Below are 18,167 nucleotides of genomic sequence, written 5' to 3'. Positions count from 1 at the left end.
TTGGCCATCTCTCTCCCAAGCTAAAGAAGTTGCAAGTTGCAGTTGATTTAGTCCCCCCTCACACAGCAGCCATTCTCTGGCTCTGATCATCTTCGCTACCATTCTTTGTATCTTTTCTATACCTGTTAGACATATATTTTAGATGAGGAATCCAGGCATGCACACAGAAGAGCTACAGGATTTTACAATAACATCATAAAATGCTATCTATTTACTTCCTAATATTTTCTAACATTCTATTTGCCATTAAATTCAGGAGAACATAGGATGGACCCTATAATTTTGCTCTCAAAATTGCAGCCACTGAGAAAAGAGAGCTGCCAATCATGCTATCTCCTTCACCTGAAATCCTCAACACAGGTACACAGCTGGTCTAAGGGCTGATGTCAAGAAAATATGAGGAAAATCCAGAAAATGCTAATGACATGACCAGATCATATAAGCTGTAAAACTCATTGTTAGTTATTTCACAAGTTTGACGAGAAACCTCTTTAGTTTGGATCAGTAATGACTTCAGAAAATCACAACACAAAAGCCTGCAGACAGATTTCATATAAATGTGCTTTATTGCAGAGAAGTTACATTATTTACATGCTGCAACACATTACAACATAAATCTATCAAGTATTTCATGGTGGATGCTGTTGGTTGCCAGATAACATTGTTATAAGAACCACATTATAAAGTGAAGAGACTTACAGCTTTATATACTCTACAACTTGGAGTAGCTAAAATGTTAAAAGTCCAAAGGCAGTGTTTTCTCAGGCCTGCCTGTTGTCATATGCATGCAAAAGCCTAAGGAGAGCAAATAGAAAAGTATTGTCCGGTTTCAGGTCTATGATGCCACCAAAGCTGATGATAGGTGTGTACTGATTTATATTTTAAAGCATATAATCTTGCATAAATTATACAAGTCTAATAAGATTGGTATAAATCTAATTATTTATAAACCATGGCTTAGAAATAAAGGAGAAATGCAGCCTGCACATGCATTTAAAAGGACAACCTAGCAAATGTTTGTGACCATAGTGTTTATTATCTTTTCTCTTAACAGATCTGCTAGAAAACATCTCGATTCTAGAGTTGCACTTCTCTTGGCTGAATAATGACAATGAAACTCCAGAAAAAGACAACTAAGCAATCTAGCCAATATATGCTGGTGGAGAAAAATCCATGAAATACAGAACATTATTTATGTCTAACTTAGTATGTCTTTATTAAGCAATGTTTCTAGCAGCATCATAGTGAAATAGAATAGTTGAGTGAAGTTTGGCCCCTCATTTTCTTAAGTGCAAAATAATTTAAAGTCCCAATTGAATCTGTAGCCCAAATATCAGTTGCTGAATAAACTGGGGAAAGCTTTGTTGCTTTCTAAAGGAAAGTTCTCCGATTGTATCAATCGTAGGAGATGTGACTAGAACGAGCCTAAAGAACCATAACAGACATTTTTTAAGAAGTGAGGGAAAGGGTCAGGATGAAGGAAAACAAAACCAAACAAGAATATACAAGCCAGTGCCTTCCCTGGTAAATCAGCCATCATTCTTTCATTTGCCATGCAGCCGGGCTGTCCCACACCAGCCAAGGAACAGGCTTTGTTTCTGTGTTTCTAACGAAGTTATCTTTTAAAAAAAGAAAGAAAGGGAAAAGAAAACGAACAAGGAATTGGAGATAGGTAGCGGTGGCACAGATACAGTCATGCACAAAGGGCTTGATCCTGCCAGTGGTGCACGGGGCAGTGGTACTGTGTGGACGCTTTGCCGATGTGGATCCTCTCACCCTTGGTGCAGGCTGTACCCCGACATGACTGCTGCAGAGCAGGGCAGGGGCAGCATGTCCTTGCTCGGCCACGAGGAAAAGGAGGGACGGCAAGATGAGCAAGGGCACCGGGGCTGGCGCCTGCTCCTGGTGACCGTCTGTCTCCAAGAGGCAGTGAGTACATACAAACATCTTTCACAACTCCTCCACGGATGCCCACTTCTAACCTCAGCACCTGGCTCCAACAAAGCGCCGACTCCCGTTGGTGAGTCAGGGCAACCTAAGCTGTCCCCCCACCCCGTTCACACAAAGCACCGCTGAGATGCACTGCAGAACCTCCCTTTAAGGGTAGGAGAGGCATGAGGTGGTCACCATATTCATCAGGTTTCAAGTTGTGCATCTCTCTACACAGAATGTCAGTGTGCTCCAGGAGGACTCCCAGAAAGCTGTGTTCCCAGGACGGACCTCTTCTTATGCAAGGAATTTTGGGGTTACCTTCTCTCTGAAAAGCTGATCAAAGCCCACTGAAGTTGATGGAAAAATTACTGCCAAACCCCATTAGTGTCTGGGACTGGGAAGGGAGAATCTGGGCACACCAGGTCTAACCTCAGCTCCTACCCACACTAGGCAGGGAGCGGGCTTGGGCTGCATGTGGGATGCCATTGGCGCTGTGCAGGCAAGTGGGTGCACAGATGTCCAAAGCACCCAGACTCAGATGCCTGACTCCCTTTCACAGGTGAACAGGGATTCTGGGCTGCAAGTGTCCTGATCAGAAGACGTGTGTTGAAGGCAAAAACCACATCTCCACAATTACACCCTACAAAAGAGGGGCAGGAGAGTCAGGCAAGCCCAGCGTAGCAAAGACCTAAGTCAGCACGTCCCCATGGTGGAATCGAGCACCATCCAGGATAACCAGGTTGGTTGGGGCAGTTCAGCCACTTTAATCTAACGAGCAAAATTTATGAGTGAGGCCAATGTGTTTAGACAGCACTGAGACCTGAGCTGACTTGTCCCCAGCTGGCTCAGGTGTCGGCACATTCCAGGTTAGGGCTTAGCAGAGGAAGATCAGATCCATCTTGACCTGTCAGTGTAGACGTGCCCATAGTCTCCTGTCCTTTTCAAAGGACAAAAAAAGTGCTCCTCATACCCAGCTTGTCTAAGTCCCTCTGCTCATTGCATTTTATCTTAAGCCACTTTTTCTATGATGCCACAAAAATCAGTTTATACTACATACGTGTATGTGCATGTGTGTATTAGATATGACATTTTATATATATTAAACATATATAAATATCTATTTTATATATATATTATATATATATTAAACAACACATTCTCTTCACTCATCCTCATTTCATGTTCTTCTACTGAATCCCATCACCTCTCTCAAATTGCACAAGTTCTTTAGGACTGAGCTGTCTTTATTTTGGAGTGCTGTATATATAGCCAATTCTAGTGAATAGTGCGGGTTTTTTATTATTAGTGATACTCCTCAGAATCTTTACAATATGTCCTCAGGTCTTGATGGTGTACCGTCACGAAGGATCATAGTTGTGAATGGGCCATCTATGAATTAAGCTCATATGCATGATGAGGACCGTAGCTATTACCGAAAATTAGCACTGTATTAAACATTAACTTCTACTGTAAATGTATGTATGTATAAATAAATAAATAAATAATCAAAGCATTTTGGAGAGTGGGAGAGAGATGCCGTTATGTCCATTCCTACTATCTTTTACAATTGCATATATGGGGGAAGAGTAATATTTTGGACTTCTCTCCTCACTCCAAAGGCCAGTTTTTGGAGGTTTGCCAACAGGGATAACAGTACACTTGTTCTATATGAGCTAGCTAATATATTTCCTGGAGTTGTCTGGTTTTAGTATAACAGGTGATCTTTTCTGGGGTATATTCATTGTCGTTCTCGCTTGTCTTATTTGTGAGGATATGCTCAGTACAAAATACTGAACAAGGTCATCACCATACATGTTTAAAGCAAGAATTCTGGTTTGTTAGATGATATTTTCCAATTAGTAACAAACAACAGATAAGTTGTCCTAAGACTTACCAGAATATGCAGCTAAGACGACTGAATTTCCACTATTAACAAAGTCTATGAGCATTAACAGGGAAGTGCATAACAAGTAACTTACCGCGTATAAAAACCCTGAATAATACAGTATCAAACTATAAATTTAAGTAACAGAGAGTAAACAAAAAAAATTCACTATATAAATCACAGGAAAGGACAGGAAAGGAAAAAAATAAACTCCAAAGCCCAAAGGAATTTCCCAATATGAATTACGGCTTCCATAGCCAGTGTGATTACTGCAATTTTATATATAAACAAAAAAGTCTACAGCAGGTATTTTAACTTGCGATTAGAAGAAAGTATCTGCAGATTGCATAAATGTGTTGTTGTGTCACATAATATCAAAGGTATTTGCAAAAATTATACAATCTGGAATGCTTTAATATGAGACACAACAATGTACTTAAACACACAGTAATAAGAAAATGAGAGCAATCATTATATAAAATGTATTTTTGGGATGCATCGAGTTAGCAGTGCTATCTAGATTAAAGACGTAAAGTGAAAAGTCGTCATTTTAATAAGCTGCTCATTGATACCCCTTTTTGCCATCAGGACATTTTCTGTGCCCTACTTCTGCTGGATCTTTAAAGTCCCAAGGGCAAGTTAAAGCCAGTTGTGGCATTCAGAAATAACGCCGTTGAGATCTACACTGTGCGTTTGTTACCACCAGGTTTTTTTTCTTTTAAAAGAGAAGTGATTTCACAAAGGCAGGTTTCTTTCATTGACACAGTAAAATCCTTGGAGCAGGGACCATGTTCTGGGCACTGCTAATCACATTGTTGGCACTCAACAAATAAATAATAACAACATTAACGATAATTTACTTTGCTTAACTCCTACTTATTTGTAGTGCTGATTCCCTTGATTTAAGTGATGCTCCTTAGGAATTTTCAGATCCATTTGGCCTAAGTCCTCTCTGTCCTTCCTGGTGTCTTTCTTCTCAATGTTGCTACTCTCCTCAGTCCAAAAGCCTTTTATTTTCGAGGTGTTGCTGTTTTATTTGCACTTATAGCAGAGGTGTTCGATAAAGCTACACTTCTTTCTGCATTTGGTAAATCTGGTGTATCGTACTCCCAAGGGCAGACTTCAGCTCGAGATGCTAAAGGTTGCTGTACGTAACTACTTGGCTTATGGGAGTCAGATGAAAGCACGTTTCCCTCGGAAGAGGCATTTTTTTTCTGTTCCGCCAATTTATTGAGGTTTTCCTTTTCTGCTGCTTTCTGGGGTAACTCCTCCTGCTCCCCAGCACAGGTATTAGGTGCATATCTATTAACATTCTCACACTTCAGCCCAGGGGAGACCTGAGACTTGGAATTCGACTGGTTTTTCTCATTTTCAAAGACCTGCTGCTCTTGCGTCTCCCGAGTGGCTGCTTCCACCTTCTCTGAGCTCTTTTGATTTGACTGTTGATACCCTTCAGGTGTCTTCAGCTTATGATGAGACTTCCCCTTTGACTGGGAAGGGTGGTTTTTCTCTGGCTCTGAGGAAGCAATAGACACATGTTTTTGAACTTTAGAGTCAGAAGGCACAGGACCAGGAATTTGGTCATATATCTCCCAAGGACAAACTTCTCCTATGTCGAAATTGTCCTTGTGCAGCGACTTACCTGGGCCTGTGTCTGGATTTGCAGGTGTTTGACTAACCCTTTGCTGTTTCATAATTCCAGACTTATGGGTTTTCTTTGTTTCCTCAGAGTGGGTAGAGTCCTTCCGGTGGGAATCCTTATGCTCCCCTTTATCGGAGGCTGAGTACTTTTTGCTGGCCTCCCTACCCTTCTGCTGAGATTTATGAGATTTAGTGCTTTCTTCCAGGCTTTGTGTTTTACCCGTTAGTCCCAGAGTCTTTTCCTTGGCACTAGCAATAACACTGAGGGATTTTTGTAACACAGATGTTCTTGGATGCAGAGGCTTCTTGTCGGCACTTAAGTTATGCGCACTTACTGATTTGCACACCAAAGGGACCGATTCAGTGGAGACAGCTTCAACCTTTTCTGGAGCATTTTTGGTTAATTTGTTACCATTCAAGGAATCCAGAAGCGAATTCTCAGCAGCTATAACTTCTGCACTTTCTGTAGTTAAGCTATTTGGTTCTTCTGTTTGATCCCTAACGTGATCGTAAGTGCTGTGGGACTTTTTTAATGAAAAGACTCTGTTTTTCAAAGTCTCTTCTTTTGGCTTTGCAGAACTCGTGGAATCCTGTGGGTTTTTTCTCAGTGTGGCCGCGTTCTTCACAGCGCTGTGCTCCATCAGGTCCTTCTCGTCCCTGGAGCACTGCCTGGTGACCGTCTCGGGGATTTCTGTAATACGTCGCATTATTGAGCGCCCCAAGCCCTTTTTAGAGCACCTTTTTTTCTGAAGATGTGGGTTATTAGCAATCATCTTTTTCCTTTTATAGATTTCAAGCTGGGCATATAGTTTCTTCAACTCATCCTGCAAAGCAAAGTGAATGGCAAAACTAGTATGTGCAGAGCGAGTCCAGTCAAACAAGCAGCCTGATACCCTCTACCCATTGCTCTAAAAATGGCATTAAACTTACGTCACTGTCTTTTCTAATTCTTGAATATGCCGTTTCTCCATTAACTTGAATCCCACTTTTTTCCACTTTAAAAAGAAGTTCATCCCTCGTGCACAAACACGTTACCTTCCACAGCTGCGCAGCATACGGCATGCACAATTCGTACACATTCATGCTCCATGTTTCAGATTCCACAGTGCTGTGGTGTACGCTTTCCTACTGAACTCTCTAGCTATTCTTTATTCTGGGAACATAAGCCCTTTTATCACGTAAGATAGGAATAAAGTATTTCTTTCTGTTAACCGTGTGTTTTTAAAATTTTAAGTTACATAGTTCTGTATAGTTCTGTATATGTTACATACAAATGACTAATCACACTGACACCAAATCTTGTTTGCACTTCAAGACAATTCAAAGAGCCTCTGTAAGCTGCTAAATAGCTCTTGCTGTGGATGATTCTGCCTCTTTTAGCCTCCAGTATGACTTTTACTACAACTAATAATACAATTTCTCTTCACACTAGTGAATATTTTCCATGAGATTTTACATGACCTGATGCCACAAAATTTGAGAGTCCTAAGCTGGCCTGTTTCAGCTAATATCTGCAAAAAAAAGTCAAATGGACGCAATTCAGAGTTTACTCATAGGAAAAAGTGTTGTTCTTGATAATAAATACTATTTAAATGAGTTATATATACCCGAATATCTTCAGGATCCAAACTATGTTCACTCCATGCTGAATTGATACTGCTGTTCAGATAGGATCCAGATCGACCCATATCAAGCTCATCTTCATAAGCTTCTGTAGCTATATCATCTCTTGGGTTATTGCTTGAATGTGAAAACTGCAATAAGTATTCATAAAAAAGATGTTGCCATCAGTGCAAAAGTTTACTTCAACATCACTGTAAGAGTTTACATCAACAGTTCTTGGGATTTTCTGAACTCACACACTAGCTAGAGGCATCATTGGCATAAGTAGTGTCCTATAGAATATCAGTATTGTATGGAAGGAACTCTTATTAATGACGGCTTAACTTGATAAATCTTACAGATTTGCATAAGGAAAAAAAACCCGCTTATTTTGACACTTATTTGAACCTCTTTACATTGCATTTAAATTAAGGTAGTAAGGAAACATAGACTTTCATCCAGTATTTCCAATTAGGCTGCTAAAACCAAAAGACTGTATTTTATATTCCATACTGTTGAATAATCCTGCAGAAAGCAATTCTCCCATTTTAGATCTTAACCCTGAAAAGGAAGAGATGAGGTGGCCAAAAAAAAAAAAAGGAAAGAAAAGAAGGAAACAATAAAAAAGGAGACAAGTTAATCTCTCTAAGTTTTAGCAAGTGGTCAGATCAAGAGTTGGAGAGAGGTTGTCAACTATTTATTTATTCATACTGATTCACTCATCTATTCTCCACACAGTCATCTGGCCCCAGAACTTTATGAATGGAACCAAACCTTGTTAATCTTCTCTTAATTCCCTGAATTCTCTGTCGTGCTGGAAGAAAAGTCTGTGTAGTGTGACACAGATAATAAGCTAAAAATGGAAATGTTGAACAGTAGTTATGAGACAGCTTCAGAAAGGTCAACAAATTTTCAAGGTTAGTCTAGAAAGACATCTTTGAAGATATGTAATAAAGTATATGAATATAAAATATAAAGTAGTAAGATTATTGCTAAAGACCAGAAAAGTAATTCAAAATAAAACAAGGTCATTTAATATTAAGGCTGCATCAATGTGTCCCCCTGTTATGACTGTTTAATGGGTGTATATATGACAGTTATCAGCGTGCCCTGTTCTGACACACAGGCAAAAGACAGGAATAGCAGCTTCATTAACCTGAGTTGCATCAACTTGAACCGCTTAGTGTCCTTCCTTCATACGTAGCTTTCACCTCTCCTGTTCTCTTTGACTCTTGGCTACTTGATTAATATTACTGGTCATTTCAAAAGCCATTATAAAATCATTCGCTTTGCTGCGGTACTGTCTAAGAAGAAAGCTCCATCCAAATCCTGGGGACTGGTGCTAGAGACAGGTGGAGCCGCCTGCGGTTCTCCTGCCCTTGATGAGACTGAGATATTGTGGCTCCGCTCCCAGTGCCTGACGGGAGGTGTGCCGCAGCACTCAGAGCTCTGTCTCTTCTCTTCCCTCCCTCCAGTCATCCTCCATCTTCTCGTGTCCCACACACACTCATCTTCTCACCCAGCACCGTACCTGGCTCCATATGACAGGCCACATCTGTCTCAGTATACAGCATCTGTCCGTCCCACGCTCTGACTCACAAAGGGCTCTCCTTTTTCAACCTGTAACAACTGCCCGGTTTAAACCCCAACCTCTCTATCTCATGGCCAGTCCAAACTCCTCATTCCAGTTTTATTTAGCAGTCCATCCTAGTCTTTCTATCCCCTCGCCTAAACTCTTTGTCTGATCTCAGCTAACTCTGGCAGCAGCATGGTCCCCCAGATACCTGAAATAAGCATTGTTAGGCAGGATTCTTTCCTTCTTGTATTAATTGCATCAAAATTTTAAGTACTTTAAAGCCCATGAATTTTGAAAGCTGAAAGAAAGAACCTTTGAAAATGTATAAGTTGTTTTTTTTTTTTTTTTTTTTTTTTTTAAAATACAGCTTTTTAGGTAACATAGCCAAAGTTTTCATCTTCCTTTTCTACCAGTTGCTTGCTAATTTTATATGGCATTGCTTCTGCATGACAACATTTATTTTCCTCAGTCTTGGCAAAAGAAAAGAGACAGGAGACTCGAATACCTTAGGGATCAGAAGTAGCCCAACAGTGACTGTCACAGTCAAGTGTGTGTGTGCAAAGAACAGCATCAGCATCCAGTCAGACTGAAGTCTTGAAGCAAGAATGAATCTGAAAATAGAATTCAGGGTTGCAATTCACTGCCTCTTCTTCCAGTGCATTAGACTTAACATTTTTAATATTCTTTAGGATTCTTTTCATTGAAAGGCCAAACACAACTCGTTTTGTTCTGTACTGCTTTCACACAGACTAAAAATTACATCCCCATGCTTTACTTGTATACCACAATTTCAAAACAACTCGAAAAAACAACCAACAGAACAAGCCAAAACAAAATATAAGAAGAAACAACAGACCTTAAAGGATATTGCTTATTCACTCTCTATTTGCTCTATTCATCATTCTCACTCTATTTAGCTGGTTTTTTTGATCTTTATATTGTCACAATGTCTTTGGCCTGAAGTGAGTTATGGCAGCTTACATACATTAAGGATCTGAACGGATGATTTTAGGTTAAGTAAGCACACGTACTATGATAAATTGCAGCGCACTTCAAAAATACAGGATGTCCGCAGATCGCTGCTAGAGAATGTGGCTGATAAGCCATCAAAGAGGGAACTGAACTGAAATGCATTTTAGCGGGGAGCAGAGAAATGGCCTTGATTGCAGGACCGCCCAGCTCAATACCACCGGGCCCGAGAGCCTTGCGAATGCTGGGGAATGAGTGGCTGAACCTGCAAAATGAAGCAATTCCTTGCTGAGCTTTCTGAACGAGTGGTAGAACAAGCGCCGCGGTTCAAGCTAGCTGGAGCATGCTTGGCTTATCTGCTTTTGTGAGCTCCCAAAGATAGAAATGGGAAGCAGTGCAATGGATGAATGGACATACCACTGGCTTGTAATTTGCAGGTTTACAAAAATCATTCGGATAGAAATGACATTTGCAACTTATCCAAGTCCACAGATGCACATTTTGCAGAAGCTTTTGTTAACAGAAATAGCCTGGCATGAAACACTGGCTTATATGCCATAATAATGCAGCCATCATTTCTTGATTAATACTTTGCAAATGAAATGTTTCATGAACACAATAAAATATTAGAATTATTTCTTCCAGAGATGTTGCTGGTGAGGTGTGCAGGGATACAAGGAGGCTTAGGCCTGAGGTTTAGCTAACTGAACGCAATATGAGAACTATTGAAGATGACATGAGAAACTGCTGGATATAACATAAAAAAGGGAAAAGTGACCAAAAGTTACAGACGGTGCTGTGAGGGATGGCAAGATTTCACAGGTGGTTAACGGGGAGTCATTTAAAGATGGCCAAACTTCACAGGCAATTGAAGGGAGCACTGGGGGCCTTCGGGGGAGTAGAACTTGCAAGGTCAGTGGTACCGATGTATCAGTAACAGCATATAAGGCTGTGATTACCTAGCTAATGACATCAGAAATACCAAATTTGAGTACTGAAGTAGCAAAACTAGGACCAATTGGAAAAAAGTAATGAGGATGAATTGTTTATTTGTGAGAAGACAAGGGCAGAGACAGAGAGGGGCTAAGGTAGATGGGGGAAGAGCAAGCTTGTAAAGAAGGGGGGATAGAAGGGGCTAGTGATATGTAAGCAAGTTGTCACCGACTAAGCCCTGCATCTGATCACTGCAATATCTCCTGTCTTCTCATTAAATCCTTCTCCCAACTTCTGTGTGATCTCACTCTACATTGTGCACGTGTGTATGTGCAAGTCACAAGCAACCCTCAGGTTGGACTATCCAGCACGTGGGAGACCCACATCTGGGAAGACTCAAGGTCTCAGCCCATGACTGAATACGGGGCCCCAAACCCTAAAATGGGTGTTAGATTGGCCTAAGGACTGTGCTCTTATCTGAAGGACGTGTCAATGTAGTGTGCTTGCGAACTGACACAGGGTGCATGTTTCGTGAGTGAACCTGATCAGCTGCAGAGGAGGAAGAGGACCAGGCTGTACATGTTGGACCTGCACTGGTCCATGTGGCCAGCCTTGTGTTGCACCCATGGTGGATGTGCTCAGCCTGGCTAGGCCTGCAAATGGAAACAGTAGCAGCCACATCCATCAGACAGAGACGGGAGGAAGCTCCCAGGTCCTGATGCCAACCAGACTCAGCTAACCCTTAACAGCTCCAATCCTCAAATTTTGTGAAGGCCTTTTGCTTGTTTTATGTGTGAAACCTTGATTAATTAAGGTATCCACACCATACCCCGGAAAGCAAAATAGCATTTGTAGTAGCCATTCAGACCTATCAGAGATGGGGTTTCTGCTCAAATGAGATTTTTTCCCACATAATTTTGTTTTTCTCACTAATACAAGCCAAAGAGCAATGCAGGAATTTAATGCTATGCTGATCCGAAGATAATCAAGAATCCTCTGTTTCTCAAATGGGAATAATGGTTTTATAGGAAAACAAAATGCAAACAGTTCAAGATTTTATTTAGTGCTCACATCAATCTTATATGAGCTTTGGGAGTTTTCAGACTGGATGGCTGCCTTGTAATAGTAGGTCTCCTTCAAGGCTCCAGTGCTTTCAGCTCCATGACAACTCAGATATGTCATATAAATCTGAGTCTTACATTTCTGTTCTTTCAGTTACATCCCGAACTTGGCAGGGAAAACAGAAGCAAAAAAAAAAGAAAAAAAGTAAGGCAATGTAAACTTCAAAGAGACGGGATTAAGATTTGTGTATACAGAAATGGACATAATCTCAGGAGGGATCATGTACTTCCAGTGCATTTTATTTGTTCCTATTCATAAGCAGTACATGATATTTCTTCAACAAACCAGCATTTACCAGACAGAGGGCAAAGAATCAGTATAAAATGTACATTTTTTTGAAAAACAAGGAAGAACAATATCAGCAGACCTAAGGCTGAAGGAACAGGATCTTCACTAGGATAAACTGAAAGACCTAACCCTTTTGCGTCTCCTTGATAAGGCATGTATTAAAATGCCACATTTTCCTCTTTTCCCCTCTCTTTAATCCAAGATTACTTTCATCCTGTCCTATTGTTAAAAGAAACCTGCAGCCCACAGAATAGCTCTCCTAATGCACTGAACTGTGTCTTCTAACATGGCCCAAAACACGGCTTAGGAATATTAATTAATGGGGGAAAATTTTGACCGCGAAGCTGTCATATTGCTTACAATAAATTCAAAAGTACTGTAATTGAATTTTATATCTACCAGGAATGAAAAGAAAAATGCTTCCATCAAATACAAATTTTAAACATTATTTTTGAAGATGTTTGTGTTAGGGAGTAAAAAAGAAGATTTTGAGACTATGTGGATGCTGAGATATGGGGTTAGGAGAAGGTGAAGGAAACAAAAAGTTGCAAGCCTGAAAAGTGCACCAAACTTTACAACAATGATAGGGGAAAGAGCACCTGGAGGGAGTAGTGATGAAAGATGTGCTTTGCTGATGTCTACTCAGAAAAAATGGTGCCTCATGGAAGCAAACATCAAGAAGGCAGAGAGAAATATGAGTTCCAAGACAGCCCAAGGAACAGAGAAGAGTATTTGAAGACTGTCAATGGAGCAATGTGAAAAAAAAATAATCTTAGTAGATACGGACTGTCAGGAGGCAAAGGAAGGTACGAGAATGTCATATGAAAGTCATAAGAATCTCTTAGAGCGTGAGATGAAATACACGCTATCTTCCTATTTTGAATTTTCTAGGACCAATTCATTTTTACAGTGTGTTCTGTAGGAAAGGCACATATAGTAAATTTCACATACCTCTGGCAAAGGCCCTTATTTATTTCTTATTACTCTAATAAATTTACAAGTATGAAAGGTAGAGCTCATTATAAACTTTATAAGAAACAGGTGCTTTACGTTACTGTGATAGCATGATATGAATAACAATTTTTTATGTCAGCATATAAAACACTATGCTTCATGCACAAACCAGTACAATTCTCTTAGCATACAGCTGCACCTTGCCAATCTGTTACACACCAGGAAAAGTTCATACACACCGACATTCTTACCTGCTGTTTTTCTAGGGATACAAACCAGTGAGCTGTATGCAGATGACTGAAGACAGATAATAGTTTTACTATATCTAATTTATCATATATACTGAACTTTGATCCAAGAACTTATCAGCTAGCTGTACTGAAAAAAACCACCTAATCATACAATTAACAAGTTGATTGTACATATTCTTGAATCCTATGGGAACAGTTTTAAGTTTAGTGATCAGTTAATTTGCAGATAATGTTTACAATATTTATGAGACCTTCCATTATGCATCCTATCCCATTCACTCATTTTAAGTTGCACCATATGAAACCTGAAAGATAAATAGTTAATTACTAGATCTACAGATCACTTGCCTAATTGTATGGAATATAGCAGAGATAATGAGCTCATTGTGAACTGCAACAGCCATATAACGTGGCTCATGAAATGCTGATGGGACTGTCCGCACTGCATAGCAGAGATAAACACCCCACAAGAGGAATAAAAATTCAGCTGTGAGAAGAACAAAAAGAAATAATTTGCAATTAGTTTTATATATGAAAAAGGAAGGAAATTTGAAGTACTATAGTATCTTCTGTATGTGTGAGTATCTATGCAAAGTCAGTATACACTCATACATGGCTATACGTACACAGATAGGCATTCAAACTCTTTCAGATATTGTCACTGCACAAGATACATTTGGTTTTCATTTTACACACTTCTTTTTTGCAGATCAGGAACCTTTGCACTCATGGTGTTTCAGTTTTTCAACTGACAAACTTCAAGACAATGCCTAATAATGTCTTGCTTGTTTTTCAAACTGGTAATATAGAAGCTTGACATCACTTAAAATAACGAGTGTTTTTAATTGTAGCTCCGGTTCTTGTTATAGAGGCAAGACTACAAGCTTTTTAAGACAACAGTTTCATTTCAAAGGTTTATAACTCAGATATAACAATACATTTTGGGTTAAAAACCCTCCTCTGTTCATGTTAGTTAATTCTGCTGGTGCCCATAATATGATGAGTCACTTCTGAGGACCTAATGTAATTACAACAAATGATGTGTTTCTCTCTGTTAGGAGAAAAATGAGTAAAGGAAGAAAGGAGAATGAGCAAAGGGTCAGGATCAGCTAAACTATCCTGTTAGAGCTAACTCATCCCAGCAGTGCTCTGACTTCAGCTTCCACTAGACAGTCTGCTTTGACATCACTTCATCATTTTGCTTTTGATACAAATGAAGTAATTTTGTACCCATCTTGAAAAATCTCTCCTTCCAGACCCCCCTCCCCCTCCCAGTTCCGGCACGTAACTATGAGTAGAGCTGGCACTTGTGCCTCTTGCCTTGCAGTCTGGGTTGACGATGGCTGGAAGTGGTTGAGCCTATCCAGCAACGTGCAATTCCATGACTGACCCCGGCAATGCTGGCACTGCTCCGGACCAGCTTCAGAAATTGAGTGTGATCCCATTGTTACTCATACACTGCTTTTGCCTTGTTGAATTTTTGCAGTAAAAACTGCAAATGTAGCATAATAGAAAATTAGTTCTTTTTCATACTTATTTTTGCCACTCACTACCTGTTATTGTACTGTAGCTAGAACTGGTGATCAGTGACATCACCCTATGGTGGTGATCAGCAAATCATTACGGGTCTGGTTTGGATAGGGACACAAATGCTTGTGAACCCTGCCATTAGCAACAGATTGAAATAAAACATGGGGAGGGACTCGATTATCAGGGAGCGTAGTGATAGGACAAGGGGTAACAGTTTTAAATTGGACGCAGGTAGATTTAGATTAGATATCAGGAAGACATTTTTCACTCTGAGGGTGGTGAGACACTGGCACCTGTTGCCCAGAGAAGTTGTGGATGCCCCATCCCTGGAAGTGTTCAAGGCCAGGCTGGATGGGGCTTTGAGCAGCCTGGTCTATGGGAGGGGCACCCATGGCATGGGGGGTTGGAACTAGATGATCTTTAAGGTCCCTTCCAACCCAAACCATTCTATGATTCTATCACTCTATGATCTGCACTGGATACCTCATGAGACCAGGTCCTCTGGCTCCTCTACTTTTAATAGTCCATAACTGCTGTAAATTACCTATATTATATTGTTACAGCATTTCAAAATTTCTCATTTTGCTATGAATGTCAGCTAAAAACAATAAGAGACAAGTTTGAATAAAATGAAAATGAATTCAGTTACACAGATCTCTGTGCTCTGATAAGAGTTTAGTTTGAACTCTGAACAACACTTTACATGTTTCTTACTTTTAGCAAAAATAGATGGCCTAGATTTAAGACCATCATTTTCCCTCGAACATATCCTACATAAACTCAGCAGTTTTACCAGTTACATACAAACAAACATCTGAAAAGGCATAATCCACACATGCTGCTATTTTTGTGTTCTTCCTCACCAGAATCCCAGCAATAATAAACCTTTTGACTATAATAGTTTGACTGGGGACCTTATTGGGTGTCAATATGAAAAAAGCATGGTACGAATCTCCTGAGACTATGTGTCCCAGCCTGGTTTTGAGCTCTACAAAGGCATGTGCAGGTGTCTTTCCTACATCCCCCATACATGCTCTGCTTGGGCAAACTGGCTGCTGCTTCCATTTCATTCCTACTAATTAGCTATGCTAATATTGAAGTCTATTATTATGGTTTCTTAAAAACACCCACAGAGGAATGACCTGCCAAGCCATCTTGCTACTGAAGTCTTCTCTGAGCAAGTGGAACACAAATTTTGCTTCAATGAAACAAGATTAAAGGCTCCTTTACAAATGTTAGCAATTTTGGGTTTTCTCTTTAAAGTACACTTGCCTTGCATATGCAGAATCACGGCACTGAAATGTACTGCTCTTCAAAGCACTGAAATTTATTGCTTTAATTGCTCCATATTGATTTAGAAGAAATTGAAAAGGAAAAAATGGATAGAATTAGGCTGCTAAACCCAAATCACTGTATCTTACTGTCCTATGTTCTATGGAAACACTTCTTATTGATATGGTTTAGAAGGTATTGCCCAGAACATGCCAGAGAGCCTATTTCCTCTCATTCTGCCTTTCATCCAAAGGCCTCCTGCAGTAAAAAACCCAACAGTAGCAGCAGAGCTGAACAGGTGAGCTAATTGTGAAATACACACGTATACTCCACAATGGTCCATTCTTCTTTCTCTTCCTCAACTGAAGTGAGAAGAGCCTCAATTCTCCTAATGATTGAAAAAATCAGTTACAAGTGTTAACAGAGGCTGAGAGTTTGAAAAAGTTTGGCTTGTAAAGGGATGAAAATACATGTATGAAACTCCATGTGCTGAAGATACTCTTATTTACACTAAAGACCGTGGGCCAACTTTTGCTTAAAAAAAATCTGCTCTAAGTTTGAAGATTTACAAGAATTAATTTTTTTGTATACAGATTTGTATACAGGTGTCTCAGAAAGCAAATGAAAGTGAAAAAGCCACACCTCCATAATAAAAACCAACTTCAATGAGAGGGGGTAAGTAGGAATGAAGGTAGCATTTGATCTGATTAATTCTGAAAATTTCACAGTTTTCAGTTCATAGATACAAGGGGTTCCTAAGACAACGAGAGAAGATTTCTAAGTATTACTATACTGAAGCATACAGTACTTTGCACCATTTAACGCATCATGCTTTTATAAAAGCTTTACATTTAGAAGAGAGCTGGCATTCCTGTCCACAGATAGTAATTAGTGTGACATCTGGTAGGCAACACAAATACGGAATAGCTTTTAAAACACAAGGTAAAATAACAGAGTTCCTATACTTGCTAAGCCAAACATTACAATAATTTCATTAGCAATAACAAACAAAACAGACTGATAGAAAACCAATTTATTATCTAAACCACTAATTACACAGCTTAAATGTATCATGTAGAAGCTGTGCTTGAGAGAGGAGATCAAGGTCATATAATTAGCTACAGACTATCAGTGCAATTTTTAACAAAAATCTGAAGGTGTTATACAATTTTTCTGTATGGCAAAATGGCCTTTTTGCTTTCTCAATATAAAATAAGGTGACATATTAATGTATTTATTAAATCAATGAAAACGACAGATACACCTAACTTCAGATAGAGAGATAGAGAGAGAGAGAGAGAGAGAGAGAGTGATAATGGCGCACATCTGGCCACCATGCAGCAAGGTTCGAATGTACCACTCATCTCTGAGGTCTTATTAGTTCTGTCTATGGCACACTAGTAACTGTTTTGAGCCAAATATCCTTAATGATTAAAATCTGTGAGATGTGATATGAAATTTCTGTTTGGCTTGCTGAATAATTTTCCACTAAAAGGCTGGTGCAGAAGACTGACTTCCTGACCACTAAAGGACTGTCATAGCATATTGCAAACCCGCCAAGACCAAACTCAAAGCTCAAAACATGTGATCTTGTTCCTTGAAGTATGATTTATCATAAGGCTTATAAATTATTCCATTTTACTTATTAAGCACAAGAACATGAAATACCTTCTTTCCCCCTTCTGAAGAAATGACGGAAATTCCTGGGAGAGAGAGCTGTCAACAGCTCTCTGGACAGAAAATGTGAAGTCAAAAAAATCAAGCATAAAAGAGCTCTGAAAAACTTGCAGTAGCTACTCCATAACAATCTAAACCAAGCATTCAGATTTTGGGTGCAAATCCCTGATAGATAGGAGAGTAAGAAAAGGAAAAATTGCTTTAAAGGGATAAAAGACATGAATGAAAGGGAAGACAGGAAAAGAAAATGTGGCCATATGCACAAATGAATTAATCTTTAAATACCTCTCTTGCTAGTCATTATGTATTTCTTACCCACACAGGATTTTATGTGGTCTTTGCACTAGCTAATCAACCTGCTCAGTTATATCCTTTGGTGCTCAAAATCCACGATTATTTCTTTTGTTTGCAATGCCCATCGTGTTTTCAGAAAATGGAGCATTTTGGAGCACTTAGTCTGGGCATCCAGTACACTGGACCAGACTCATGCCCAATGCCACTGGCCTGCCGTAACTGAGAGTCCCCCATGACTGCT

At 39.7% G+C, this 18,167-nt stretch overlaps 1 protein-coding gene across 2 annotated transcripts in view; it reads right to left on the bottom strand.

The window, feature by feature from the left end:
• Positions 1-443: 443 nt before the first annotated feature.
• The window catches only part of GPR158 (G protein-coupled receptor 158), a 211,193-nt gene continuing 193,469 nt past the window's right edge, over positions 444-18,167 (bottom strand). Inside the window, exons 8-12 of one of the 2 annotated variants that reach the window (XM_054192155.1) lie at positions 13,502-13,640; positions 9,142-9,247; positions 7,066-7,212; positions 5,460-6,282; positions 444-5,333 (exon numbers count right to left, since the gene is read on the bottom strand). In XM_054192155.1, the coding sequence (XP_054048130.1) occupies positions 4,828-5,333; positions 5,460-6,282; positions 7,066-7,212; positions 9,142-9,247; positions 13,502-13,640 (1,721 nt within the window). In that variant the 3' untranslated portion in view covers positions 444-4,827. Of the gene's footprint in view, positions 6,283-7,065; positions 7,213-9,141; positions 9,248-13,501; positions 13,641-18,167 lie in introns of both variants that reach the window. The other variant, XM_054192154.1, reaches the window with a different exon arrangement.

Source organism: Rissa tridactyla, chromosome 2, assembly GCF_028500815.1.
Source record: "Rissa tridactyla isolate bRisTri1 chromosome 2, bRisTri1.patW.cur.20221130, whole genome shotgun sequence".
NCBI classification, from domain to species: Eukaryota; Metazoa; Chordata; class Aves; order Charadriiformes; family Laridae; genus Rissa; species Rissa tridactyla.
This window is presented reverse-complemented; position numbering and strand designations above follow the sequence as displayed.